At 40.4% G+C, this 27,771-nt stretch overlaps 1 protein-coding gene and 1 long non-coding RNA gene across 2 annotated transcripts in view; one reads left to right on the top strand and one right to left on the bottom strand.

Annotated features, from left to right (window-relative positions):
• Positions 1 to 3,185: 3,185 nt before the first annotated feature.
• The window catches only part of LTA4H (leukotriene A4 hydrolase), a 30,317-nt gene continuing 5,731 nt past the window's right edge, over positions 3,186 to 27,771 (bottom strand). The window contains exons 3-19 of the mRNA XM_037884824.2: positions 24,480 to 24,600; positions 22,572 to 22,640; positions 20,368 to 20,472; positions 15,221 to 15,273; positions 14,286 to 14,358; positions 13,823 to 13,963; positions 13,574 to 13,597; positions 11,425 to 11,495; positions 11,201 to 11,312; positions 9,634 to 9,778; positions 9,445 to 9,548; positions 8,957 to 9,027; positions 7,657 to 7,711; positions 6,634 to 6,729; positions 5,752 to 5,834; positions 4,505 to 4,609; positions 3,186 to 3,817 (exon numbers count right to left, since the gene is read on the bottom strand). Coding sequence (XP_037740752.1) covers positions 3,685 to 3,817; positions 4,505 to 4,609; positions 5,752 to 5,834; positions 6,634 to 6,729; positions 7,657 to 7,711; positions 8,957 to 9,027; positions 9,445 to 9,548; positions 9,634 to 9,778; positions 11,201 to 11,312; positions 11,425 to 11,495; positions 13,574 to 13,597; positions 13,823 to 13,963; positions 14,286 to 14,358; positions 15,221 to 15,273; positions 20,368 to 20,472; positions 22,572 to 22,640; positions 24,480 to 24,600 — 1,561 coding nt within the window. The 3' untranslated portion in view covers positions 3,186 to 3,684. The remainder of the gene's footprint in view (positions 3,818 to 4,504; positions 4,610 to 5,751; positions 5,835 to 6,633; positions 6,730 to 7,656; positions 7,712 to 8,956; positions 9,028 to 9,444; positions 9,549 to 9,633; positions 9,779 to 11,200; positions 11,313 to 11,424; positions 11,496 to 13,573; positions 13,598 to 13,822; positions 13,964 to 14,285; positions 14,359 to 15,220; positions 15,274 to 20,367; positions 20,473 to 22,571; positions 22,641 to 24,479; positions 24,601 to 27,771) is intronic.
• On the top strand, positions 21,432 to 26,280 carry LOC122465656. Its single transcript, XR_006290651.1, has 3 exons — positions 21,432 to 21,443; positions 26,087 to 26,097; positions 26,156 to 26,280. It is a non-coding gene; the product is annotated as an uncharacterized LOC122465656 (long non-coding RNA).

Below are 27,771 nucleotides of genomic sequence, written 5' to 3'. Positions count from 1 at the left end.
AAGGTGGCATTTATTAGTCACCTGGAACATACCCTAAAGAATTGAAGATGTTAACACTGGAAAGGTAAGCTTAAAGACAGACATCACACTGGTGGAAGCCATGGCTTTGCCAGACCCCGATTCTCTGTGATCCATTTTGACGCTCTCTCCCAATCTGTCCTCTGTTCACAGCAACAGCCCTAAGAGCAGTCTGTTCACATCTGTCCTTTATGGCATTCACATGTCCAGCGTGCCTCTGCTTCCCAGTCCTTGTGGCTTCCATGGTCTCTTTCTGATCATCCATCAACAAATGGAACAGGACACACACACGTGAATGTGTCTAGTATCCAATCAGACAGCTACATGTTTCAAACACTTAGTGCCTTCCCTTTTACACTCAGTGCACAGCAGTACCAAGTACATAGGGAAACCAAGGCAGACATAGGGCTAAAAAAAATAGTAGCAAAATCCTCACTACCACAGAATACCCATATTTTGGGGAGTGGGGTGTGTGTGTCTGTCTGTCTCAGGAATGGGGGAAAGTGTTTCTCCACCCCCACCCCCCACCCCATAAGTTAACATATACAATGAAAAAGGAAGAATCCTTTTTCAAATGCCATGATCTCAACCCAGGGGTGAAAGTAAGTTAGAGGACTTACCTTCCTGAGCAGGGGGCATGGCCTCAACCAGAAGAGGCGTGGCCTTAACCGGAAGAGGCAGGGCCTTAAATCCCCAGGCCCTTTACATCTTGATTCAAAAAGAACCAGGACTCCACCAGAGTAGCGGTGGCAGCTGGGAGCCCCCAGGGCTCCTCAGAGATTTAAAGGGCCCAGGGCTCTGCTGCGGTAGCGGCAGCTGGGAGCCCAGGGCTCTTTAAATCACCCCCGAGCTACCAGCTGCAGAGGCAGCTGGGAACCCCAGAGCTCAGGGGCGATTTAAAGGGCCCAGGGCTCCAGCTGCCGCTACCGCAGCAGAGCCCTGGGCCCTTTAAATCTCTGAGGAGCCCTGGGGGCTCCCAGCTGCCACCGCTACTCTGGCAGAGCTTTAAAGGGCCTGGGGCTCCACTGTGGTAGCAGCTGCCGGAGTCCCAAGCCCTTTAAATCCCCACCTGAGCCCTGCTGCCCAAGACCTGGGGTAGCAGCGGCCAGGCTCCGTCAGTGATTTAAAGGGCCCCAGGGCTCCAGCCGCTGCTACCACCCTGGCCCTTTAAATCCACTCCAGCGCCCCACCGCTGCTACCCCAGAGTTTCGGCAGCAGGACTCCAGTGGGGATTTAAAGGCTCAGGGCAGTACCGGTGGCTGGAGCTCCGGGGCCCTTTAAATCTTCATCAGAGCCCCGCCGCCGCTACCCCAGGGCTCAGGCAGCAATTTAAAGGGCCGCGGGGAAGTAGTGGGAGCTGGAGCTCCAGCACCCTTTAAATCCTCGCCACTGCTGCTACCCCAGGGCTTGGGCAGCAGGGCTCAGACAGGGATTTAAAGGGCCCCGGGGGAGGGGCGGGGAGTGGAGGGTAGCAGCAGCTGGAGCTCCGGGGCCCTTTAAATCCCCACCTGAGCCCTGCTGCCCAAGCCCTGGGGCAGCGGTGGCGGTGATTTAAAGGGTCAGGGCAGTAGCGAGGGCTGGAGCTCCGGGGCCTTTAAATCCCTGCCGCAGCTACCCCAGGGTTTTAAATTGCTGTCTGGGAAAGCTGACCCCAGTACGGCGCACCAGCTCTTACCAGTATGCCATACCAGGGCGTACCTGCTTACTTTCACCTCTGTCTCAACCAGACATTAATATTCTACGCTGAGGAATAAGATGGGAAAGGGTGGCTTAACCCTGGTCTACCGGGGGGGGAGGGGGTGAGGTGTGAAGGAAATGGATCTACATTACGAAACTTCAGCTACGTGAATGACGTACTTAGATTGACTTACCGTGGTGTCTTCACCGCAGTGAGTCGATTGCTGCCGCTCCTGTCGACTCTGCCTGCACCTCTCGCAGCGCTGAAGTACAGGAGTCAAGGGGAGACTTCTTGGGGGTCAATTTATTGCATCTAGACTAGATGCAATAAAATCGATCCCCGCTGGATCGATCGCTGCCTGCCAATCCAGGGGGTAGTGAAGACATACCCTCAATAAAGCTTTATCCACAGAAAACTGGAATGATTCAGTGCAGCTCCCTCAGAAGGAATCACTTTCCGTTTGAGAGCTTTCTATCAAGTTAATGCAACAGTTTCTAACTAGAACTTGAATAGATTATCAGGAACAGTCAACATGGATTCACCAAGGTAAAGTCATGCCTGAGCAACCTGATTGCCTTCTATGATGAGATAACTGGCTCTATGGACATGATATACCTTGACTTTAGCAAAGCTTTTGATACAGTGTCCCACGGTATTCTTGCCAGCAAGTTAAAGTAGTATGGATTGGATGAATGGACTATAAGCACTGTTCCCTCTAAGCTGTGCACATGCACACAGATCCTAAACCCTGCGCACATGGCAAAACACCACACGCACAAAAATCTGCACAGAGGAAATTTTTTGCACACACAGCCTTCAAAAATTAGAAGGACCATTGACTATAAGGTGGATAGAAATCTGGCTAGACTGTCAGGCTCAAAGGGTAGTGATCAATGGGTTGATGGCTAGTTGGAAGCCGGTATCAAATTGAGTGCCCCTAGATCTCATCCACTGAAACTTAAGACCATTCCTCCTTGTTCTGTGATCTGCCACCACTGAGAACAGCCGAGCTCCATCCTCTTTGGAACCTCCCCGTGAGGTAGTTGAAGGCTGCTATCAGGCAGCCCCTGAGCCAGCCAGGTAAAGTCAAGGGGCTACTCATGTGCTTAAATGCCTGACTGATTAAGGGCCCATATCAGGACTGTTTACATAAAAATACAGTGAGCCAACAGAACACAGGACAAAGCCTGAAAGTTTAGTACTGAAATTTCAGCTTGAAATATTGTGATTCAGTTTTTTGACAAAAAACTGAATTTTGACAATCAGCTCCAGCTGTTACATACAGTATGTTCTGTAACTCATGTCATACTTTAACTCATGTTAACAAAACCATGAAAAATCAGGGTTGGAAGGAGAAACAAAATTGTTCAGATACTAAAGTAATGTAGGCCACAAAAGTAAAAACAGTTTTTATACAAACATGATTTTTAAGTTCCAAGCGCATTCAACTTTTCTTCCAGGTTTATTGTAGAAATCAGAATATTTGAAGTCAGCAAGGAAAAGCTATTTATTATGACATTTTATTTTTTACTTTCTACACTTGTTGATTGTACAAGACCAGACAAGTTAGCTGTTTTATTTAACTATTTGGGGAACAAAATCTTTTAAAGACTCAGGACTTCAACTGTGCGTTGCTGTATGAAAGCTTGTACGAAAAAAAGATTGACTTCGTTCAAAATTTCTAAAAAAGTCCACACGATTGATAAACACAAATGCATCTCAGAAAAGTCATCTTTTCCTTTAAGTACTTTATAATTTGTTTGTACTAGAGCCATTCATTCACCTCTCAAAGGATTTATCAGTTTTCCAAAATTTCATTCCATGTACAAGACTGAAGTTGTTAAACTTCATCTTGAAGATCCATTTAAGCCAAATTATTGCCACAGTAGCAGAACACGAAGTCAGACAGATAATCAAGCATGCATGTTAGCATAATGTGCAGAGTTACCAGTTCTGTTTTAGTAATTTGCCATAACTTTTTAAAGAAATTAAGCAGTCTGTCCTTGACCCACTTTCAAGTCTTTGGCCACCAGCATTGCAGCCACTGGGTGCATGCGCGCTCTGTGCTGCATGAACGAGCTGACAACTTGATCACGAGACTTCTCAAAGTTGTAGAGGTCCCTGCAAAAAATTCCACAATATAAGTACAAATAAGAAACTAGTCTAAATATAGATTTTCACCTAAAAGTTTTATTCTTACTTTGAAGATTTTATGTTAAGATTATCCTTCATATCAGGGGTCGGCAACCTTTAAGAAGTGGTCTGTCGAGTCTTCATTTATTCATTCTAATTTAAGGTTTCGCATGCCAGTAATACATTAACGTTTTTAGAAGGTCTCTTTTTATAAGTCTTTATTACATAACTAAACTATTGTTGTATGTAAAGTAAATAAGGTTTTTAAAATGTTTAAGAAGCTTCATTTAAAATTAAATTAAAATGCAGAGCCCCCCGGACCGGTGGCAAGGACCTGGGCAGTGTGAGTGCCACTGAAAATCAGCTAACGTGCCGCCTTTGGCACGGGTGCCATAGGTTGCCTACCCATGCTTTATATAATGGTTTTCCACCCTGCAATTTAAGTTTGCTCGGTTTTTATGTTAAAAATATTAATAAAATATAAGCACTTCAATTTATCCTGCAAACGTAGAGATATTCATGTTCAAAGTGCTCTGGAAGTTCTACAGTGAGTCACTTCCTGCTCTAGTTCAAAAACGAATTAATTCAAAGGAGTCCTATAGCCTGTGTTATACAGGAGCGTCCACAATTATTAAAAAAAGAAGTGCATTTTTAAGTTCTGTAGGTAAGTCTTACCTAAACAAGGGACGAGTAAACTTCATCCTGCCTTGTTCTGTAGCCATTTTTAGAGCCAGAGGAATGGCTTCTTCCCACTTGGCTTGGATGCAGACGCGTAACCATCTGAAAAAATGTAGTTAAACATGAATTTCTCCTCCAAGTTCGTTGCCAGTTTTTGTTTGTAGTAGTTTTCAAATTTGTGATCTTCCACTAATATCTAGTATCATGTTCCCTAACTTCACCCTAAGAATGAAGAGGTCATGCTACCAAACATGCAACATGACATTCAGATACTAAGTACTTTAAGTTCATAATGAGGTTGAACTGGGTCTCTGGGTTTCCCCACACTGACTTTTGCAATTATTTCTCTTATAATGATGTATATATTTATTTGTTTTATGATAAATGCCCAAAGGCACTGATTAGGGCCCTGTTGATCAGGGTGCTGTATATTTGGGGGAAGTCATTACATAGCAGTAAGCATTTATTTGCACAAGCTCATCTATTTTGTTATAAATACAAAAATAAAGCAAAAGTAACAGAACTCAACATTATGTGAACTGGGAACTACATTCTAAACTTAAACAATATAGGTTTGTCAATGGTAAATAGCAAAGGATTACTGTACACAGAGACAAGACACAAAATCCCTAACCAATAAAACACTTTGTGGCAAGTTTATTACAATGGCAAACTGCGCATGTTTGCTAGTTTTTAAAAGTTATAATATAATACCTCCCAATATAAATATTCTTTTAGAGTTCCAACAACATACTTTGGGGTTCAGACATGTTTTAAGGGTGTATAAATATGAGATACAAAGGAATTTACAGTGATAGGTATAAACTAGAATTAATGGGAGGAAAGGAATATTTTCCTCTGATGCTTTTCCTAAATTTCCATTTAAGTTTTAATAATTGTTTACTTTAAAGAGCATAAACCCTGTGGGGAAAGCCAGATCTAAAGTTAAGTGGACAAAGCCTTAGGACTTTTACTACAGGGTACAATCATACTGGCAAGGGAATAGACTAGATGACCTAGGTGTTGTCGTTAATTTCTGATGCTCAGACTGGAATACATTTTCCCATTTCATCATTAATTCGTACACAGAAACACTGCACATGTAAAAATTACATTTATCAGAGGTCATTACTATTCATGCGTGTCCTATTACATTTCTGTAGAATGGAACTTCAGATTGATAAGGGAAAATACTATCTTTACACAAACACTTTTCATGAAGCAATTTCCATACTATTACTAACCTGAATCTTATTTCAGAATTGTTTACAGCATTGAAGTTATAAACTTCCTGCATTTGCTTTACATGTGACACAGGAAGTGGTGCCTAAAAAAAAGTTGCAAAATTAGAAGAATGAGTAAGAGGTATATTTCAAACGATGTTCTCTGAGAGGAGGCAAAACCTAGAAAGACGACTTTCACTACAAGGGAGAGAATATTTAACAAAAAACTGATGGCTACGGGTAAGTGCTTGCATATTCCCTCCCTTTGCTCCGCTCCACCTAACTAAGGAAGGGGAAACAGATAATATGATAGTTACTAAGGCTTTGTCTAAACTAGCACTTTTGTCGGCAAAACTTTTGTCGGTTGGGGGGTGAAAAATAATCACACCCCTGACCAACATAAGGTTCACTGACTAAAGTGCTGGAATGGACAGGGCTATGTCAGTGGGAGACGCTCTCACTGCTCGCTGGGGGGTGATTTAAAATATAGAGCGGATACACAGGAGACCAAGTTCCGTAGTATAAACACAGCTTAAGTCTGTGAAACTTTAGTACAGCCCCAGTATCACTGAAGCACTCCAAACTGGTTACAATTTTATTTAAAAGCTTAGTCACACAATACATAACAGCAAAAAATTCAAACAAACCCAACCACTTCTCAAATTTTGTTTATACCTCCTTGACTGAAAGTCTCTGGATGTTACTCATCAGGTGAATAATTAAGAAAGAATGGGTTTTGGAGACCTCTTACTGGCTGTCCCAAAGAACAGCAAATGATTTTAAGTAGGATGAATAAGGATCTTCAGAAGTGTGGGCAAGGTATGAGCTCCCTGGTTTTACAAAATAGATTTGTGCCTTTGCTTGCATTCTTAGGAGATCAAACTACTCCTAGCCTACACTTACGTCCAGTAGTAACAGTGCCAGAAACTCAATCAACTGATGGGATGACAAATCCTTTATATCTGCTGAGCTGAATGAGCACAAATCGCTTTCTTTGGCCTAAACAAGCAAATAAAAAACAAATAGTTTATAATTGGCTTTTTCAGCAAAGACATCATCTGTCTGCTTTTTTTTAAATGGACACCTGCATTTAATTTCAAGCTACTTTATGTAAAAATACTGCTGTTAGGGTTTAAGTTCCGCAGTTACAGAAAACAAAAAAGAATCCCAAAATGGGAAAGCCGTGGGGCTTGTTGAGTGGTTTTTTGTTTTCACCATTTCATTTTCTATTAAAGATAATGAAATAAAAAGTGCAAAGTAAGTTTAAGAGATTCTTATTAAAAAAAATATCAAAAGTTGAGTACAACAATTGCAATGTGTACTTTTTCATAAAAAGAATCTTTGACAAGAGGAGAATTAGGGTGAAGCAAATGCGCAGTAGGGCCAAAACACACAAAATTGACAAAAATAAGGATGCTACACTCATTGGCAAAACTAAAAACACATTACTACAAATGAGCAATGATTTGTTGTAATTGGCTTTGCTTAATTTTACCAAGGAGTACATACTGCCTGATTTATAAAAGATGGGGCAGTGTTAGTATGAGGATATAATCAGTAATGGAGACTTACTTCCATATCTGTGCCTATCAAAAAGTTTTGAAATTGCACTCCTAAGGCATAGGGTAAACTATGCACAATGGGATTCTCAATTTACACATTATCCGCATGCACTAGATAGTTAGCGGTGTAAGTACTTAGTTTACAGGTACAATGCAGTTTCTTGTTTCAAGAAGTTGCAGCACCTCTACAGACTCTTTCTGAAAGTTTAGCCGATGAAATAATGCAAAAATTCATGGCAGCATTTCCTTCACCAGTCACATACTTTCTTTGATGTGAGCCCTTCTCTTATTATACAGAACTAAGAACTAGTTTGTCATAGTTAAAATATCTGTAAGACGTCTGCAGAATTCTTTAACAACTCACTTTGCTCCATCTTTGGCTCAAGGCAACACAAGCATTTGATAGTGTCATATCATATCTAAAAAAGATTGAAAAACAAAGGATTATATTTTAGAAATGTGAATAACTCCAAGTGCATTTGATGGGCATTGTAGCACAGGCTGTGTAAAAGTGGCAAGATGGCCTATAATTGGGCTCGGAAGGATTAGAGTTTTATCGGTAAGTGTTGGAAACAAATTTCACCATACACCAACAAACCAAATGGAAATACATTTCCATCAATAACTGAAACTTACAGATAGGCAAACTAAGCAAAATAATGTTTGAGAACTTATTAGAGTCAAAACTAGTGATTTAAATTTTGGAATGCGGCTTGTTACAAATAGACTAGGAAATTAATAGTATGATATGACTTGTTGATTTAAGAATATTTTATTTTGACGCGATTTTGACAATTTGCATTTAACAGTTTATAAGGCCTTAACTTTTTGAATCTCAAAGTGTCACTAAATAATTGTCTGATTCCTCCCATAATTTACTATAATTGTGAAAATATAAATCAACAAAAATTGGAAAAAATGCTTAAAAAACCCTCAATTTTCCACAACTGTGAAAATTTAAAAATCAATAAAAATCTAAGAACAAAATCATCAATATTGTCTGTTGAAGTTATAAAAAATAAAATTAAAATTCTGCCAAGCCTATTTATAACATAGGTGTGCGCCTCACACGGCAATGCAATATGTGGAAAATCTTCTACAATGAGAGTCACCACAAATGTATTTCCATGCTCTCCTTTTTCACAGTAATTCCACTCTTCATGGTATTTGTGACCTCTGTTGTGAATATTGCTATTGCTCATTGATAGCCCCATGCACTACTGACCACAGATGGAGCAATATCTTTTAGTCAACCTCAGAACGTTAACACATTCAGAAGTTGTACACTCTCCAGCTGGTTGGACAGCATGAAGCGGGGGGCGGGAGGAAGAGGGATGTTTCTGCAGAGATTTCCACGGGGTGGGGTGGGGGGAAAAATCACACTTTGAAATTTTTCCATTTTCTGTGGCAATTTTCCAAACAAAAACGACATGCCTTTTCTCCAACATTTCTCAGTTTGGAAAAGTATCAGAATCATATTCCCCCCCAAGATAAACAAACACATGCACGCACCACACAAAAAGACTTCCAAATATTTTCAGAAAATAAGGTTTTGTAGAAGTTTTCTGACCAGCTCTAGTACAAGTTTTTCAAATAGTTAATCGATGTTTGGGAAGAACGCAAAAATTTTAGGCGAGAAAGACAAGAGAAGAAAGCACAATTACGTTGGTTTTACTGGTGGCATGCCAGGGGTGTGCATCCATGCATTCCAGTCAACTTTGTTGAGAACATCCACCTACAAACAACAGATCTTTATTCAGTTTACCATCTACGCGTTTTTTTCCTCTAAAGAGTTTGCAATTTGAAATTTAGTTTAAATCTTTAGATCAAGCTGGTCTTACAAACCAAAACTAAAGTGCTGATTCCTATGTAGTTTACTTCTGAATAACTATTTTGAACACATGCACTGTAACCCAAACCCATGTTTGTAAGATTTTATGCTACATCTTTACATATTCTCTATATAGGAATGAGGGTGAAGAGGCATAAGCGCCATCTCTTTTTTTAAAAGGCAGTAATACTTTATTTATCAGCCTATTTTACTCTGACCATATGGAGTATCTTCAGGTTCCTGAGCTATGCCACAAGTAGAATACATTCTGCCAGTTTCACACAATTGTAGGATCTCAAATAGCCTGAAGCACCATCCAACCTTATCCTTGAAGTAGGAATACAAGAGCTTCTTCCAATCTTCAGTCACAGCACTCTTATAGGCAAACTGCTGAATATAAGCCTTCAAGAAGCCAATGAAGACATCTAAGTTAAAAAAGTATCAATTAATAAAGCCAATGTTTCAAAGTAAAATAAAAATCCTATTTAAAATAGAACTATTAATGCTCACCTGGTCCTCCAAGAAGCTGTTCAAGGTGGAAAAGCAAAGCAAAGCCTTTCTCGTATGGAACAGTAGAATATGCAACATCAGGATCTACTTCATTCAGATTAGGGATCAGATTAGTGAAAGGGTTTGTCTCTCCAAGAGTATTTATCTGTAACAATATTATACACAAATACTCACCCAGAAAGGCTCCACAATTCGCACGGATTTGCAGCCGTCTTATACAGCCATCTTCCATCCAAGACTAAGATTACCATGCTTTGGTGCACATGGCTCTAGCTCATCCCTCTTGCTGAAGTTCCCGAATTAGTACACATTACAAGCCCAACTTTTCATCTTAGGGCTGGTCTATACTACAAAGGCTTTGCCAGTATAGCTATACTGGCAAAGCCCACTAGTGAAGACTCAGCTTATACCAGTTAAAAAAAAAAAAAAAAGAAAAAAAAGAAAAAGAGTCCTTTTGCCAATACAGCTAAACCACCTCCCTGAACATCAGATGCTAAACTGGCTGCACCCACTTGAAAGATTTTGCCTGCATAGCTGTGTTAGTTGGGGGTGAGATATTAACGTTCTCAACTGACATAGCTATGCTGGCCTTGTGATCATGCTCCCATGTTTAGTTTGTTCCCATTTGTGCCATTGTTCCCATTAAAGGATGGGTAGCCATGGCAACAGCTTCTTTCCTCCTACAGAAATCATAGACAGTTTATTTAGTCCTTCAAAAAAAAAAACAACAAACAACCACAAAAAAAAACCAACAGAAGTTACCACTGACCGGATGAACAACAAAACTATTAAACCTAAAGGGGTGAGGCATTTCTCTTGGGAGGCACTGGAGGAAGGGGAAAAATAGACAATTTTTAAGAAGTTAAGCCAGAGACAAAGTCTTTTAAAAGGCAACTACCACAACCGCTTAAATTCTCCTCCTAGAAGCAGAAACTGAGTATCAGGATTCCTGATCTTCAGCACTCAGTTTGGTGCAATGTGGAATACCCAGGCTTTGTTGAGTATTTCAGTTCTCTCTCAGACATTTCAATTGCTTGTATCACACTCCAGAACGTCTGAAGTTTGAGAAGGGTGGTCTTGGCTATGGCTATCACAAAAAGGCAACTTTTAGCTGCTCACTGGTAAGCTACTTGCTTTAAAGGGTTTTTAAAGGCTTATACTTTAAATTGCTAATTGCTTTAAAGGCTTATACTATTGCAGTATTTCCTGTACATTAAGGTTTCACTATTATTCACTAGCTGTTGCAATATTCAGGAGTAGTTTGGGATGAAATTCAGCCTTTCAGAAGATCCTGCAATCTTTAAAAGATCCTTGAGACTTAAGGTCTTTTTGAAAATGTTACCATCATCCGTAATCTAGCAGTGTCATGTTTACATTGAACAATAACTTCTTGTTCATAAACAAACCTGAGAGAACACTGGTACTCCGCTACCAACGCAAAGATTTTCAGGAGCATTACTATTATCGTTTTCTGTTGCGTATTTCAGGGAAACGTTACGACAACTTAATTTTGATGAGTTAAGTTTAAACATACACATACAATAAACTTCTACCAAAACTAGTTTACCGTATTTTGCAACTCTCTCCAACCTCCCAAAGCTTGGAAGTGCCTGAACTGTTCACCAAACAGCCGTCCACCAATTCTACGTTCCAAGTAAACAGTGTGTCCCTCATTTAGCCTAGAGAATTATCAAGAACATTAATTCATGTGAGATGGCAAAACATTTCCTTAGAACTTTTATACGGTAGGTAAGAGCCAATTTTTCGTAATGCACTCAGTATTACACCTACCAAAAATGCTCCCATGTTTTGTTTGTCACCAAGTTTCCTGTCCAGCTATGAGAGATTTCATGAGCAATAACCTAAAAAACAAAAACAAAAACAAAAAAGCAACCCATCCCATGTCAGAAGTAGATTTCATTAGATTACCCCAGAGAATATACTGTCAAATCCAACTGGTGGAGAGAGGGGCAGCAGCAGGAATCACAATGGGCTAACAATTATATATACAAAGCAGATTGCCATTTATTGTAAGTAAGCCTCTGGATATCAGATTCACTCAGGTGTTACAATGTCCCACACCACACACCCTTTGAAAAAGTAGTTTTCAAATTGTGGTCTGTGAATAGAGCCTTCCCTGGTTAGCAGCGCTGATCTGGTTGGTCACACAGTGATGGCTCTTCTTGTTTTAAACTGCTAAGTCACATTAAAAGAAAGATTATTTAAGGTGTTTTAGTGCTTTCCTGATATTGCTTTTTCAGGTATGCAACTGCTGTAGTGCAGGGATGTTATTTCATTACAAATGGGAGGAGATATGATTCATGTGATCATGAATAGGGTGCCGAATCATACGAGATACTAAAAATGTGGTGCACATTGAAAATTTTAGAACTCCTGTTGGAAGGCATTACAATACTTACGTTCATTTAAGGGACTATATTCCTCTACTGGAAAGATTTAATAATTAGATGAATTGACATCCAGACTTCTCTCTCCAGACAAACATTAAAATATAACTAGGACAAGCACTGAAGTACAATTTCCAATTAAAAAATTATGCACAACTTACTGCAACCAGTTTTAGTGGCTCGATACCAGAGAAACAGGTGACCAATAAATACCATTAGCATAAGAGCCTGAAGAATCCCACCTTTTTCTCCAGAATCAATTTAATTACATTTTTTAACATGGCTTTGCCAGCGGCTAGGCTATTCCTAACTCCAATATGTGGGATTTATCTAGAACTAAAAACTGCTCCCCTTTAACATTCTTGTGATTAATTATCTGTAGCCCTCAGTTCTTACATTGGGTCAGAGACAGAAGCTTTCAACTTTGCTGCCTCATATCTGATTAAACTGTATCAATAGCAGCATACATGCTAGTATGGCCCAGAAGGAAGACCAACTGAGAACAGTGGCTGGGAGTTCAGTATAGTAGTAATGTAGATTTCTCATAAGATGTAGTGTTATTATGGCTGTGAACTTTCAAAGGCTTTAAATGGCTGAGCTGTAGATTTTATGCAGGAGTTCTCAGGATATATTTTTTCTCAGAGTGCAGCCACCAACTCTTGCTGGTGGCCACTCTCACACTTTCTGAAAATACTTAATTAGTTTTAGGAAAAACACATATGCACATCCAAATCACTATAATTTATTTATAAGTCTGTTGTGAAACGTGATATTAACAAACATACAAGTATCACGTTTCACAGCAGACTTGCTCAGCTCTGCCAAGCCTGGGGATAAATTAAGCCCCGGATGGAAGGCTGGGAGACACACTGGGGAGGTTGGAGAGGGGCTAGAGCCTGAAGCTTCACGACCAGAGCACAAAGCCCCATGGCCAGAGCCTACTGCCCCCGCCACTCCAGGTCTGAAGGCCAAAGCCTGAGCCCCACCGTCCCTGGGAAGGTGGGGAATTCACCAGCTGCCTGCTCCTTCAGCGTTGTGCCCCAGGTGTCTCCAGAAAGGAGCAAGGCCTAACCCCTGCAGGTGGCCCCAGCAAGCAAGAACAAGGTGGTGCATCCAGGAGCAACAGGAAATGGGAGGGGCCACTATTTTGAGCACACACGCACACAGTCCAGGAGGCTATGGCCGCAAGAAAATCCCCTGGTGGCTACATTTGAGAAACACTGTTTTAGAGGGTCATTTGTCAATATCGTTAAATGGGAAGGAGATTCCTTCTATAAAGATGGTATTGTTCTGCAAAAATGATAGGGACAAGATTTCCCTGAACCTGAAATTTTTGCAATACAACTTGGTATTAAACGGACCTGCTATGTATTTTTCCATTTTGTAACTAGTTAACAGAAAATAAGTAGGATGTCTAAATGAAGACTTAAGATTTAGAAATTTCTCATATTTTCACTGCTATGAACGATTTAAGATTTAACTTAAAGTTATACGGTATTTGGTTTGAAGACCCGAATAAAGTTTATACTTACATTTGACAGTGATCTGTCACCTGCCTAGAAAAGACAAAAATCAAATTACCTTGTTGGTTCAAGTTAAACTCAAAATTCATGCACTATACACATCTGTTTCATGTAAGTTCTATGGCTCTGATAGTCTAAGGATCATTTTATCGTTCTTTAAGGAACATAAGTCCAGAGTTCTATGCACACACCTGGATAGATTTTAGAATAGGTTCTGATGGAAAGCTGAAGAATAAAGTGCATAAGTTTCACACTTACCAATAAAGTAGGTGTCACAAAAGTAAGGCAGGGGTTCTCCATACCTCCATAAGGAAAAGAGGGAGGCAAGACTAGCAAGTCATACTGTCCCCACACATAAGGCCCTGCCAGATCTTCTGCTGTTTTCAACATGGCTTCAGTCTGAAACAAAAAGTTAACATTGATTTTTAATGAGATTTGTAATTACAATTAGTAAATACAGGTTATCAGTATGATCCTAATGATCCACACACAAGTCTCTCAGACATCTTAAGTTCCACATGCAGACCAATGGCAAGATTGTGCCTTGTCATTTGTGTAGCAAGATCAGCAGTTATTTGATGTTCCTTTAGAAAAACAGAACACCCTTTGGTGGAAGGGAGGAGAGGGGAAAAAATTAAAATGAGAGCAATTGTAGTATTGGCTGTTTATTTTTAATACTATGTAAAGTGAGCGAATAGTGAGCAAACTCTTTGTAACTAACCTCCGCAAATTCATATGCAGATTTATCGATCAGCTCCTTCTCAGCCCACACCAGCGTCCTGGGGCCAATCTGTCTGTAGAAGTACAGATTTCAGTTAGATACTGAACTTGAATTGATGTTCTATGGGAAGCCAGAGCATAGTGGAGGATGGGTTTAATATACGCACAGTAACCCATATTACTGAGGAGAGGTTCTGGAGAAACCTCCGCCACCCTCGTTTCACTGCTATGTTTGAAGGGGGATTGGAAAGGAGAGAAGGAATGACTAGTTTAATTTTAGACACACGTCTTTGCTTCTAGACTTAATGTTCTAGTCCTCCATAGGAGGACAGGTAGAGAAGAGGTGCAAGTGCAGTTTAAAAAAAAAAAAATCCACAGGAAATAATATTTTTTGGATTGACTATCTAGATGGGGGATAAACTGAAGTTCGTGCTTTTACAGTGTTAATACAGCACCACCACCACCACCACTCTGGGCCTGATTAACATACTTTTGTGCAAATGAGTGATGGGGTTGACGCTAGTATATTAGGACTTATGGAGGAGACAAAGGCTCATCTAGTGAGTGATTAGTTTCTAGATTATTCTCGGGACTAAAAGGTTGGGAAGAGAGGAACAAAGACTCAGTGGCTAGATTCTATTCCATTTCTTACCCTTACAGTGAGAGAGCAGGCTCAGTAGCATTCTCTTTCTTGTGTTGTGGCTAGATACTCCTTGAGATGAGAATAATAAATGAAGACTTATAGACTAGCTAATACGCTCAGCAGTGTTCCAGGTTGGGGGAGTACATATTTGAATGTTATATGAAGGAGCATCTTAACACTCTTCCACTGACCAAGAGTTTTCAAATTAGGATCAGGAGTCCAACTAACGTCAAGACTCTCTCAAACTTTCTGTAATTGATAAAATTTAGCCAATGTGTACCATACACACTTACCTGTTTTCCAAAGCCCCAACCACGAATGCAATCAAGTAGCAGGGTATTGGAACCTAATGGAAGATATTAAAATTATCTATTTAAAATCCTATTTGTAATATCAGAACTATCACCCACCAAGTTAATCAAAGAAAAAAAGTTATATAAGCATAGTTGTAAATTCATATTCTTCAAAACCTTCTGCCTTGCATTAGCCCATGGACCTTGTTTTTCTTCTGCCTGATGTGGGGTAACAGATTTATCAGCCAGTGATAGTAACAAGAAGGGTTTCTTCAGGTATGTTAGCAACAAGAAGAAAGCCAAGGAAAGTGTGGGCCCCTTACTGAATGAGGGGAAGCAACCTAGCGACAGAGAATGTGGAAAAAGCTAATTTACTCAATGCTTTTTTTGCCTCTGTCTTCACGAACAAGGTCAGCTCCCAGACTGCTGCACTAGGCAGCACAGCATGGGGAGGAGGTGACCAGCCCTCTGTGGAGAAAGAAGTGGTTCGAGACTATTTAGAAAAGCTGGACGTGCACAAATCCATGGGGCCAGATGCGTTGCATCTGAGAATGCTAAAGGAGTTGGCGGATGTGATTGCAGAGCCATTGGCTATTATCTTTGAAAACTCATGGCGATCGGGGGAAGTCCCGGATGACTAGAAAAAGGCTAATGTAGTGCCCATCTTTAAAAAAGGGAAGAAGGAGGATCCTGGGAACTACAGGCCAGTCAGCCTCACCTCAGTCCCTGGAAAAGTCATGAAGCAGGTCCTCAAGGAATCAATTCTGAAGCACTTAGAGGAGAGGAAAGTGATCAGGAACAGTCAGCATGGATTCATCAAAGGCAAGTCATGCCTGACTAATCTAATTGCCTTCTGTGATGAGATAACTGGCTCTGTGGATGAGAGGAAAGCAGTGGACGTGTTGTTTCTTGACTTTAGCAAAGCTTTTGACATGGTCTCCCACAGTATTCTTGCCAGTAAGTTAAAGAAATATGGGCTGGATGAACGGACTATAAAGTGGATAGATAGCTGGCTAGATTGTCGGGCTCAACGGGTAGTGATCAATGGCTCCATGTCTAGCTGGCATCAAGCGGAGTGCCCCACGGGTCGGTCCTGGGGCCAGTTTTGTTCAATATCTTCATTAATGATCCAGAGGATGATGTGGACTGCACCCTCAGCAAGTTTGCAGACAACACTAAACTGAGAGGAGAGGTAGATACGCTGGAGGGTAGGGATAGGATACAGAGGGACCTAGACAAATCAGAGGATTGGGCCAAAAGAAATCTGATGAGGTTCAACAAGGACAAGTGCAGAGTCCTACACTTGGGACGGAAGAATCCCATGCTCCGCTACAGAGTAGGGACCGAATGGCTAGGCAGCAGTTCTTCAGAAGAGGACCTAGGGGTTACAGTGGATAAGAAGCTGGATATGAATCAACAGCATGCCCTTGTTGCCAAGAACGCCAATGGCATTTTGGGATGTATAAGTAGGGGCATTGCCAGCATTTGAGGGACGTGATCATTCCCCTCTATTTGACATTGGTGAGGCCACACCTAGAGTACTGTGTCCAGTTTTGGGCCCCACACTACAAGAAGGATGTGGAAAAATTGGAAAACGTCCAGCGGAGGGCAACAAAAATGATTAGGGGGCTGGAGCACAGGACTTATGAAGAGAGGCTGAGGAAATTGGGATTGTTTAGTTTGCAGAAAAGAAGAATGACGGGGGATTTGATAGCTGCTTTCAACTATCTGAAGGGGGGTTCCAAAGAGGATGGATCTAGACTGTTCTCAGTGGTAGCAGATGACAGAACAAGGAGTAATGGTCTCAAGTTGCAGTGGGGGAGGTTTAGGTTGGATATTAGGAAAAACTTGTTCACCAGGAGGGTGGTGAAGCACTGGAATGGGTTACCTAGGGAGGTGGTGGAATCTCCTTCCTTAATGGTTTTCAAGGTCAGGCTTGACAAAGCCCTGGCTGGGATGATTTAGTTGGGGATTGGTCCTGCTTTAAGTAGGGGGTTGGACTAGATGACCTCCTGAGGTCCCTTCCAACCCTGATATTCTATGATTCTATTGTTAAGGAACCAACTGGCACTTATAGATAAACTATGTAATCAAAATAGTTTTGATGTGTATGTTCTGTTTCTGTCAGTATCCTGTTAAGTGCTTTCTCTGTCTCTGAAACCATGTTTGTCTCTGGAAGAACAAGAAGTGATAAGAAATGAAGTGATAAGAAAAAGGTATAACTGGTCACTGCAATCCCACACTTTTGAAGCTGTTTATCAGTCTTCCCACTACCGTGAACAAACCCCTTCAGTATTGTCTGTGCCTGCCTGATTCTATGGGAAAAGAATCTCCTTGCTTCGCAGTATACAAAAGCCACCCTGGGAACCTTTGATGTGCGTTACAGAAGTGTCACATCTTCCCTCCTGGCTTTCTATAAATACCCTGGTTCCATTTGCTTTTGTGGGCCATCGAGGGATCCTGTTAGGACAAGAGACAATTGTGCCCCAAACTCAAAAGAGAATGATTGGTTTGTGACAGACCTACTTGTAGACTACTTAATCTTCAACCCCAGCCCAAAGAAGTAGATCAAGAGCGTGTTGCCAGTTGTTGGCTGCATGTGTGTGTGTGTTCTGTGTGCTGTGCCAGTTCTGCGCAGATAGCTGGCCCAGCAGAGCTCGATCGAACTGCCCAAAAAGACCACAGACTCGGTTCCATAGCAAAGGCACTCAGCCAGGTTTATTGTCAACAAACCACGGTCCTAGATTCCCAGATCAAAGTCTACAGTTACACTAGCACATGTATGCCTGTGGCGCTGGACTCAGCTCAATGAATGGTGGGACTTTCCATTCCCCCTTTGTCTGGACAAAGAAATTCTCTACAACCCCTCTTTTATAAACTGGAAAAAAGTTTATACACAGACAAGTTACTTATTGCCCCTCTGACGTGGTTAGTTACCACCCTTTATCTTGTACATGCTGGTTTGATCAAAACATTTCTATCCATCACCCTGGCATCCTGACCTTATCTTTAGGAGAGATCAATGTGTCCTATATTATCTTCGGGGAGCGTGCTTATATCATACCTGGCATCGGGGTGTTGAAAGCAATAGTATTGCAATTAAGCATCTCAATCCCAGTTTAACGAAACACCATTTCTTCCTGCCTTGACTCCCCTCCTTTGGTCAGTACCACAGGCAACTAAGGAATCCTAACCCTCACGACCACTCTCTTGCACAGTACTCCTGGGGAAATTCTGCACCACTGTGCATACATGTCACCTGCAGATTTTTTCCTCCTCCTCAGAAAATAAATTCTGCCAGCAAATCACTGCAATTACATCTTTCACCCACCAGGGGCTGCTGTGGTTCCAGGAGAGGGTGCAGGGCCGGAGCAGCCAGGTGCAGAGAGGGAGAGGCTGCTTTCTCACAGCACCCTGTCTGGGAGTGAGACAGACACAGGATCTGGAGAGGACAGACTTGGGTAGGGGCATAGGAGCTAGTGGGGTGACAGCACTGAGCCAGTGCCACATGGGGGGGTGCAGGGACACACTGGGACGGGGCAGATGTGCCTAACTGAATGGGAGAGGTTAGGGGTCAGCAGTTTCTGAAACTGTTTTGTTGTCTGTGTTGTTACAGACAAATTTGCTGACAAGTATTTTGAAATAAATTACCAAAATAAATTGAAACTGGAATGATTATATTGTGTCAATTTGACACAATATACAGAATTTTAAAATATTATGTGCAGAATTGTTAAGGTACAATTTCCCTAGGAGTATATAAAAACCTCAGGCTTCCACAGTTCAGGGTATGGCAGAGTGGTCATTTTGAAAACTACACTGCAGTAGCTGCGAAGATGGGACAGTTGCTGAAACAAGAGTATCTCAAAAAAAAGGATTGCAAAAGACACCAGCACAAATCCCCACCATACCATGGGGCTCTTATCCTCATAAGAAGGGTCAACATTCTCCTTCCAGATTCCAATATGAAAATTCTTCCAGCCTCCCCTCTCTTCCTGTAGGTCTTCTCCAGGACGCTCCTCCTTCCCAAACTAACCACTCCAAAAAGATGCAAACACCTTCCCTCAGTTTTTCAAGCCTAGATCCCCTGCCTCTTCCACATTCATACCTAAGAACACTGTCTCTGAAACGGAATATGCACTATTCAATATTGACAAATACCAAATTTACTACAATTTCTTGCAAAGTCTGATTGCACATTCGCATTAATTCATGTTAGTGACATGCTAGGATACTTTACTGTTGTAACAATTCATTTTTAAGTGCCACTGTTTCATGGGAACATAGCAGTTTGAAGTTATACCAGATACACCAGGGAGCCTCAGAGAGGTGTTTTGTTCAGTGTATGGTATCTTGTACATTGAGCAACACTAGAGAGATTAGTCTACACACGGGCTTCATAAACCACCACATAGGCAGGAAGGGGATTTAAGAATATAGAAGACAACCACAGAAACAAAGTTAATTTCCATATTTGGGATCAAAACGAACTGCTGTAATTCTTGTTCCTCTTCTTGTGTAAAAACTCCCATGTTGTGATTATATCCTTCATTTGTTATCAAACTAATTATAATGGTCATTAAATAAATAATTTGTGATCATATGGTTACCTATTGAAAGGATCACATCACCACATGATTTTGGGGTGGGTGTTTTACATGTTCACTGCAAAGGACTCAAGAACAGATGCTCAAATCCATTTATTTGTGTTCTAACAGGTCTTTAAACTGCAGGTTGGTATGCCACCAATGGTTTAAAGTTTCAGATCTCAGTGGATAACAGAACATGAACTTTCTTAAAAAAGAAAAAAAGGTGCAATGAAGACCAACCTCTTACCCTCATGGTCAAGGAAGTAAATGCTAGGGAAAATATTTAGAAAAGTTTGGCAAGCCTACTTCTTAGGGCCAATGATCAGACTAGAATTTGTTTTATGGAATCTGTTGCTTTTAAAAAAAAAACAAAAAACAAATCTCATCTTGTTCACATGTGCAGTAAAGTTTCCATGAGCCTACAGATGACAAATTACAGCGCACACACAAATCTGTACTTGCGTAGGTTTCATGCACACAATACTTTAAATTAATACAAATCTCTGCCTGGCTTCATAGAGTTTCCTAGTTTTGATTTACAAAGACCATGGGTCTTACCTTTTGACTGAAACGATATATCTTCCTATTGCAGTCTTCTGGGTCTGGCATCTCTCCATCACGATTGGCACTCATGAGAGCCACAAGTTCTTTAGGAACAGACACCTAAATAATGACAGAGGAAATATTGAATTATGAGGGAGTTTAAGTCAGCACAATTGAGATGATATCAGTCATCTTTGGACAGCATTAGCCACCCTCAAACATTATACCACATGCTCAAAACTGCTACAGCAAGTAGCATAACCTAAGTGTAGTGGGAGCTAATATTTTACATTTAGCTTCTCTCCCCCTTTGATCTCTGCCACAACTAGAATCTCACGTCAAGTAGAAATAGACAGTTTGGCCTCCCTCTAAAACCAGCAATGCTTTATCAGCCAGAAGTGTTGCTTTAGATGATGCATGTTACTTTCTCCTTTTTAGATTCCCAACTCACTGTCTCAATGGACTCCCAGCTTTTACTATCTCAAAAAGGAGAAAAAGGGAACAAAAAAAAACAACCCATCACTACCAGCACACCAAGAGCATTTTGTTCATATGTTGACTAAAAAAAAAAAAAAAAAAAAAAAAAGAGGATTAATGAATTTAAGGGACAGTTAACTGAAAATTTAACCCCTCCATAAGATGAGTTAAGAGTAGTTTCAAATATCTCCTCCATGCCAATTTTTGTGGTATTACAATCAGATTTTCCTGATTTGAATAATCTCCCGCCTGTTGCTGTGTGAAAATAAAAATATACATGAATAGAGGGAAATGACTGAATATACAGGGTAAGATTGAAAAACTGTACACAGAGTGCTGTCAAATGCACAAGTAAACAAGCTGAAATCAACAGAGGAAATTATTTTTATTTCAACCTTTCAGCTATGGTAATCTTAGGCATTACTTGTAAATAGATTTTTCACAATGTGACTTTAAGTTGACTCTATAGCTTTAAACATTCCCATATTTTGAAACATTTCCACATGTTTAGCTTAGAATTACTCAGCAATCAGTCTGTACCACAGGTCAAACCTTCCTTATTGCACAGGATTTGTAAGGCTGTGAAGACTTCATAATTGTGTTTATTTTAAAAAGTCCCTACTACCTTTTCATTCCTTTTAGAGAGAGTTTGACACGTCATTGAGGCAGTTTATAAGGATTCAATATTTTTGGGGACTGAATCTCTATTGCCATCACCCATCCAATATTTAGGGCCACAGTCATCATAAAAGACCAGTGGATTCTGCAGATGTGGCTTCCATAAACTGGTGAAAGGCCCAATGTGCTCGACCAAGCCACAGAACTGTTCCCACATTGTTCAGCTGTCTACCTAAATCAAGAGGCTCTTATGGAAAACCAAAGGGAAGTTTATCTATAAAGTCAACTAAGATTCAAGATGGAATGCTTTGTGTACAAATGCCAGATAAGTGCTCTTTCTGCAGGCAAAATTATTGCTTAGAAAAAGATTAGGAAGCCTGCATGGCCACCTTTATTCAGTAACCTTTCAGAATCTCCCCCAATGTCTCCCTCAGGTCCAGCTCCTAGGTGAGGGTCCCCACCACGGGGCTCCACATGCTGCCCCTGCCCCGAGCACCGGCTCCGCACCTCCACTGGCTAGGAGCGGTGCCTGCGGGCAAGAGATGTGCAGAGCCGCTTGCACGCCTCTGCCTAGGAGCTAGACCTGCTGCTGGCAGCTTCTGGGGTGAAGTGTGGTCCGAGGACAGACAGGAAGCCTGCCTCTGTACCCCAGCTGCACTGTTGACCGGGAGCCACCGGAGATAAGCCTGTACTCCAATCCCCTTTCTGCACCCCCACCCCAAAGCCCCTTTCTGCACCCCCAAACTCCTCATCCCCAGCCCCACCCCAGAGCCTGCACCCCCAGCCATAATAGGCCATATTCTGCAGTCTGTATATGAAATCCCCCAAAGAAATCTCTGCCTGCCAATATACCTACAGATTGAATTCTCACACTATTTCCACATCCCTTACTAGAGGCTGCCCATCAGGTGATAAAAGTGTAAAGCTTTTAATTGACTAGCTATTTTAATTGCAGGGTAGAGTGAAAATTTACATAAGCAAGTTGCTATCTGGCAGTGAAATCTGAATGCTCTAATAAATTTCTTGCAAACAGTCTTGTTCACAGAAAAACCTGCCAGCTAGAAGAGGCTCTCTCATTCTAGTTGTGCTCTTCATTCAGATATGCATGATTTGTGTTCATCTACCTCTGCATAGTAGGTTAGTTTCACAGAAGGTGTGTCCTGGCAAGGAAGGATGGCTCTGCAGTGGATAGCCTGGAAAAAGACACATTACAGATATTTCTTATATGCAGCTTTTGCAATACATTACACAAACATATGGTGTACAGTTACAGAAGAATAAGAGCCAAACAGAAGGGCAATGTAATATCACCAGCAAAATTGTAACATTGTATATCAGACTGCTGTTAAAAGTTCCTTCCTCAAGGGCCAGTTCTGCTCCTTTCCTATACAGAAAATGAAGCCTGTCTAGCAAATGTTTCTAGGTATAGGGCAACTTTCACTGCAACTGCAGAAGCATCAAGTGATATGGAAGGATATACTGAGAAAGGAGTATGTTTTGAACTACACGTATGCTATTAATGCATCTTCAGCATTACAGAAAAAACTCTCAATGACAAAGAAGGGAAGCACAATTTCTCAGTCTTATAATTTGAGGCCAGAAGGAACCACCAGGTCATCTAACCTGACCTGCAGCACTACCATGACCCAGGACCCACACAGTGAACCCAATCACCAAAATTAGACCAAAGTATTACAGCCCACAGGAGACTAGACTATTTCATGCAACAGGCAGAGCATACAAGTAATCGAGGTGCACCAGTGCCCAATGCCCCCAAAATAGCAAGAGAAATGATTAAATGAGATCTTCCAGATAATCCTGATAAGTGACCATACCAACACGCTGCAGAGGAACGTGAAAAAGCCCAAAATCACTGCCAATCTGATCCAGGGGAAAACTCCTTCCCAATCCCACATATAACAACCAGTTAGACCCTGAGCATGTGAGCAAGAACCAGTACCACTTTAGAGCTAGTTTGAGATGTTTTAAAAAATTGAAACATGGATCTTGAAGACTTAGTTGTTAAAGACGTATGTACAGTAAAAAAGTACTTAGTTGTTAAAGATGTATAGTAAGGTAAATCCCCATTCGGTGGTTTCATAATAGGCCATATTCTGCAGTCTGTATATGAAATCCCCCAAAGAAATCTCTGCCTGCCAATATACCTACAGATTGAATTCTCACACTATTTCCACACCCCTTACTAGAGGCTGCCCATCAGGTAATAAAAGTGTAAAGCTTTTAATTGACTAGCTATTTTAATTGCAAAGGTTCAAATTGCAAAGGTTCAAAGCCAATATAATACAAGTGTTGTAAACTGTTCTGGGGTGAACGGTTTTGTGCTATTTTAGTTTTATTATCCAAGGGCCAAATTCTGCCACGAGTTCTGCAGGATGGTTCTCAGATGTGTATCTTGAGATCGTCATCCTGCTGTAAATGTGTGTGGTTCTACCATTCTAGCTTTCAGTTAAATCTGTTCCTCTGGACTATAGCTCCCTGTATAAGAAGGTTTGACCTCCCACTCCAATATTTTAAAGCACACTTCTTCCACTGTTTACACTCTTCAGGGGTAGCTTGTTTAACTGTAACAGGAATCCATACTTCCTACTTTTTGATGGTCTATGCTAGTTTTCATAGCTAAAAACTTCCTAGAAGACAATGCTATAAGAAAAAAAGTTAACCGCCATCATGTACTGATTGCAAGAACTGAATAATGAAAGCAGTTTGGAGATATGACAGTAAGTTTGCAATTATTAAGTTTTATAGCCTCAGCACTAATAAATGCCATCATTTGCATACTGTTTTATCCTTGGCCTTTGGCAATAACTAAAAATTGTGGACTGCTGTACTTTCACTTACTACCCTTTAGATAACGAACATCTAGGAACAAACGTGACAAGAGCTATACAAGTACTTAGAGCCTATACTAAATAAACCTACAGTCTGTGTCTTCCCCTCTGTTGCCCTTTTTTAAACTATGAAGGATTATTAAGGTATCTAGACAACATCTAATTTCAGAAAATCCTCCTAACCTGACATTGGCTGAAGAGAAATGGATGTTTCTTCCCCGAAGTCTGTTCTGGAGTAAGCCACTGGAGAGCTGAAGATTTTGGAGAGGTTTCAAAAGAACTTTCCACAATCACATCTTGTCCCCTGCACAAATTAAACAGGTAAGCGTTTTCTGACATGCCCTGTGTGTCAGAGAGGTGAACTGTAAGGCAAAGCCTTTCAGAAGATATTGTACAACAGACAGTTTTGTAACACTGTCTCAGCTGAAGTGAAGCTATGAAGTTGTGTACGGAAGCCACTTTTTGCTTGTGGCTAGGATACAAATGTACCAACAACTACCCATTAGGTTTCGAATATTAATACCCTCCCAGGAGGGGTTCTCTTTCATCCTCTAATGAGAAATTTCTCCTCTCCCCAACCGAAAAGGAGCTAGAAATTGGATTTTCCTTCAAGAAGCCTCACAAAGGTTTCCACAACTGTTTAATGGCCTACCATCAAAAGCTACTTACCACTTCAGTATGGAAACACAGTAGTGAGCCAGGCAGAAGTTAATAAAGCCTGTTATGTATCATCACACATTCAAGTAGCATCTATCTTAAAAAAAAAAAAAGTGGGCTTTGTGCACTTTGGAATGAAAAATATCGCATTCCCAACTGGATTTAGACTGAATATCTTATTTACTGAATATAAGCAAAAGAATGGCGGAAGAAGAAAGACTGGCATATGAACAATCCCATTTGATTAATGCCATTAAAGAGAAAATATGACATGCCCCAATTTTATTCAGAACTCATGATTCAACAGTTCATAATCAACGAAAGCAAAGAGCAGTGGATAACGCAAATGCTGATATACTAACAAGAGTTCTAAGATACAAAGAACAATTTCTGCATGCTAGCTTTTAAAAATAAATAAATAAAAATCACTGCTGTAAGTGGTTATACTGAAGTACTTGATCATTACCCCATTTTATGAAAGTTCCTAGATTCACAAATGTGAATCTCTTTGAATTCAACCCTAATAATAAATTAAAATGAATGGTAGTTAAACTCAGAAGCTGAAGCAACTAGTCAAACATTTTAGATAGATCAGCCAAATAATTTGCAGTATTATCAGAACAGACTACTATTATTTAGTAACCCAAAAATTCATTTGAATCATTATACTGTACACATGGTTATGACTAAACAGGGTGGATAAAAATCAATTTAAAAACAAAAACAAAAAACCAGATTTAAATTGGATTTTTTTGATAAAATGCTTTTTGAGGAAAAAGCCTATCTAAACATAAATTTTAATTAAGATACATTATAGCTCAAAGATATCTCATCATGGAATAGGGATTATAAATTCTAATTCTATAATATGAGAAAATATATTCATGTCATGTTTAAGAAAAGTTTTGTAAATGAGTTCCAATAGTCCATGGATTAGGGACCCAATCTTATGGGGTTCCAGGGGCTTCTGTATAGATTATTTAAATTAATCTTTCTATCCACCCAACAGGACTCAGTGCTCAGTCTAGAAGATACCATCAGAGAGGCTAAGTTTTGCAGTTCTCAAACTGTGGATTTGTGTCGCCAGAGATAACATGCTGGTTAACAGCAAAAATGTTTTAAAATCAATAAAGAATATATCAAGGTGAGAAACAACAGACCTCAACCCTATTGTCCCTCTGCAAATTTGTGTACACAGTCAGTCAATCCCTTACTTCTCTCTAAAAGCACAAAGTTTCAAAAAGTTCAATGAACAGAAGATTGGTGGGGGCGGAATAGATCTGGACAAGAAGAAGAAGTCTGGAGATAAATGTGATTAGGGAGGGACAGGCAGCAGAAACAATAGTGAAACTGTTTGAGCAGCATATTCCAGAATGCACTTTTATCTAGAAATCCATGATTAAAACCCACTCTTCCTCATCAATTTGATTTAAATCAAATCCACCATGCGACTAAGTGCTTGTGCTTATAGCTATAGCTCATTCTTCCATATCACTGTTTTGTTACACCCTCATCACCCACACCCAAACCGGGTTGTATCTAAAACCAATTTCTCTCTATAGGTGCTGTAAAGTGCACAGCTGCTTGTTTCTCTTATAAGAGTCTAGCCCAAAGCCACAGCGACCAGCTTTCCAAGAAGTATGAGCCAGAGGAGACTTTCTTCGAAAGTTATCAATAATGTTTATGTTTAGCCAAAGGAATCACTGCTGTGCAACTCCTTTCTCTCCCATTTTACCCACAAAAATAAAGATGAGACCATTACTTCCACAATCTGCCCAGTACCCACTGGCTCAGGGAGTGAGAGGTGATTACTAAAGCTGTCAAAAAAATTAATTGCGTGATGGATCGCACTGTTAAACAATAGAATACCATTTATTTAAATGTTTTTGGATGTTTTCTACATTTTCAAATATATTGATTTCAAGTATAACACAGAATACAAAGTGTACAGTGTTCACTTTATTTTTAATTAAAAATATTTGCACTGTAAAAGACAAAAATAGTATTTTTTAATTGACCTACTAAAAGTACTGTGGTGCAATCATGAAAGCTCAACTTACAAATATAGAATTATGTACAATAAAAACCTACCTTCAAAAATAAAACAATGTAAAAAACTTTAGACCCTACAAGTCCATGTCCAGCCAATCGCTCAGACAAACAAGTTTGTTTACGTTTGCGGAAGATAATGCTGCCTGCTTCTTGTTTACAATGTCACTTGAAAGGGAGAACAGGCCTTTGCATGACACTGTTGTAGCCAGCATCGCAAGGTATTTACATGCCAGATGCGCTGAAGATTCATATGTCCCTTCACGCTTCAACCACTATTCCAGAGGACATGCATCCATGTGGATGATGGGTTCTGCTTGATAACGATCCAAAGCAGCGCGGACAGACGCATGTTCATTTTCATCATCTGAGTCAGATGTCACCAGCAGAAGGCTAATTTCCTTTTTTGGTGGTTTGGGTTCTGTAGTTTCCTCATCAGAGTGTTGCTCTTTTAAGACTTCTGAAAGCATGCTCCATACCTGAGCCCTCTCAGATTTTGGAAGATATTTCAGATTCTAAAATTTTGGGTTGAGTGCTGTAGCTATCTTTAGAAATTTCACATTGGTGTGTTTTTTGCATTTTGTTAAATTTGCAGTGAAATTCTTTTTAAAGTGAACAACGTGTGCTGGGTCATCATTCGAGACTGCTATAACATGAAATATTTGGCAGAATGTGGGTAAAACAGAGTAGGAGACATACAATTCTCCCCCAAGGAGTTCAGTCGCTAATTTAATTAATACATTATTTTCTTAACGAGTGTCATCAGCAT

The sequence above is a fragment of the Chelonia mydas genome, chromosome 1 (genome assembly GCF_015237465.2).
Source record: "Chelonia mydas isolate rCheMyd1 chromosome 1, rCheMyd1.pri.v2, whole genome shotgun sequence".
NCBI lineage: Eukaryota > Metazoa > Chordata > Testudines > Cheloniidae > Chelonia > Chelonia mydas.
This window is presented reverse-complemented; position numbering and strand designations above follow the sequence as displayed.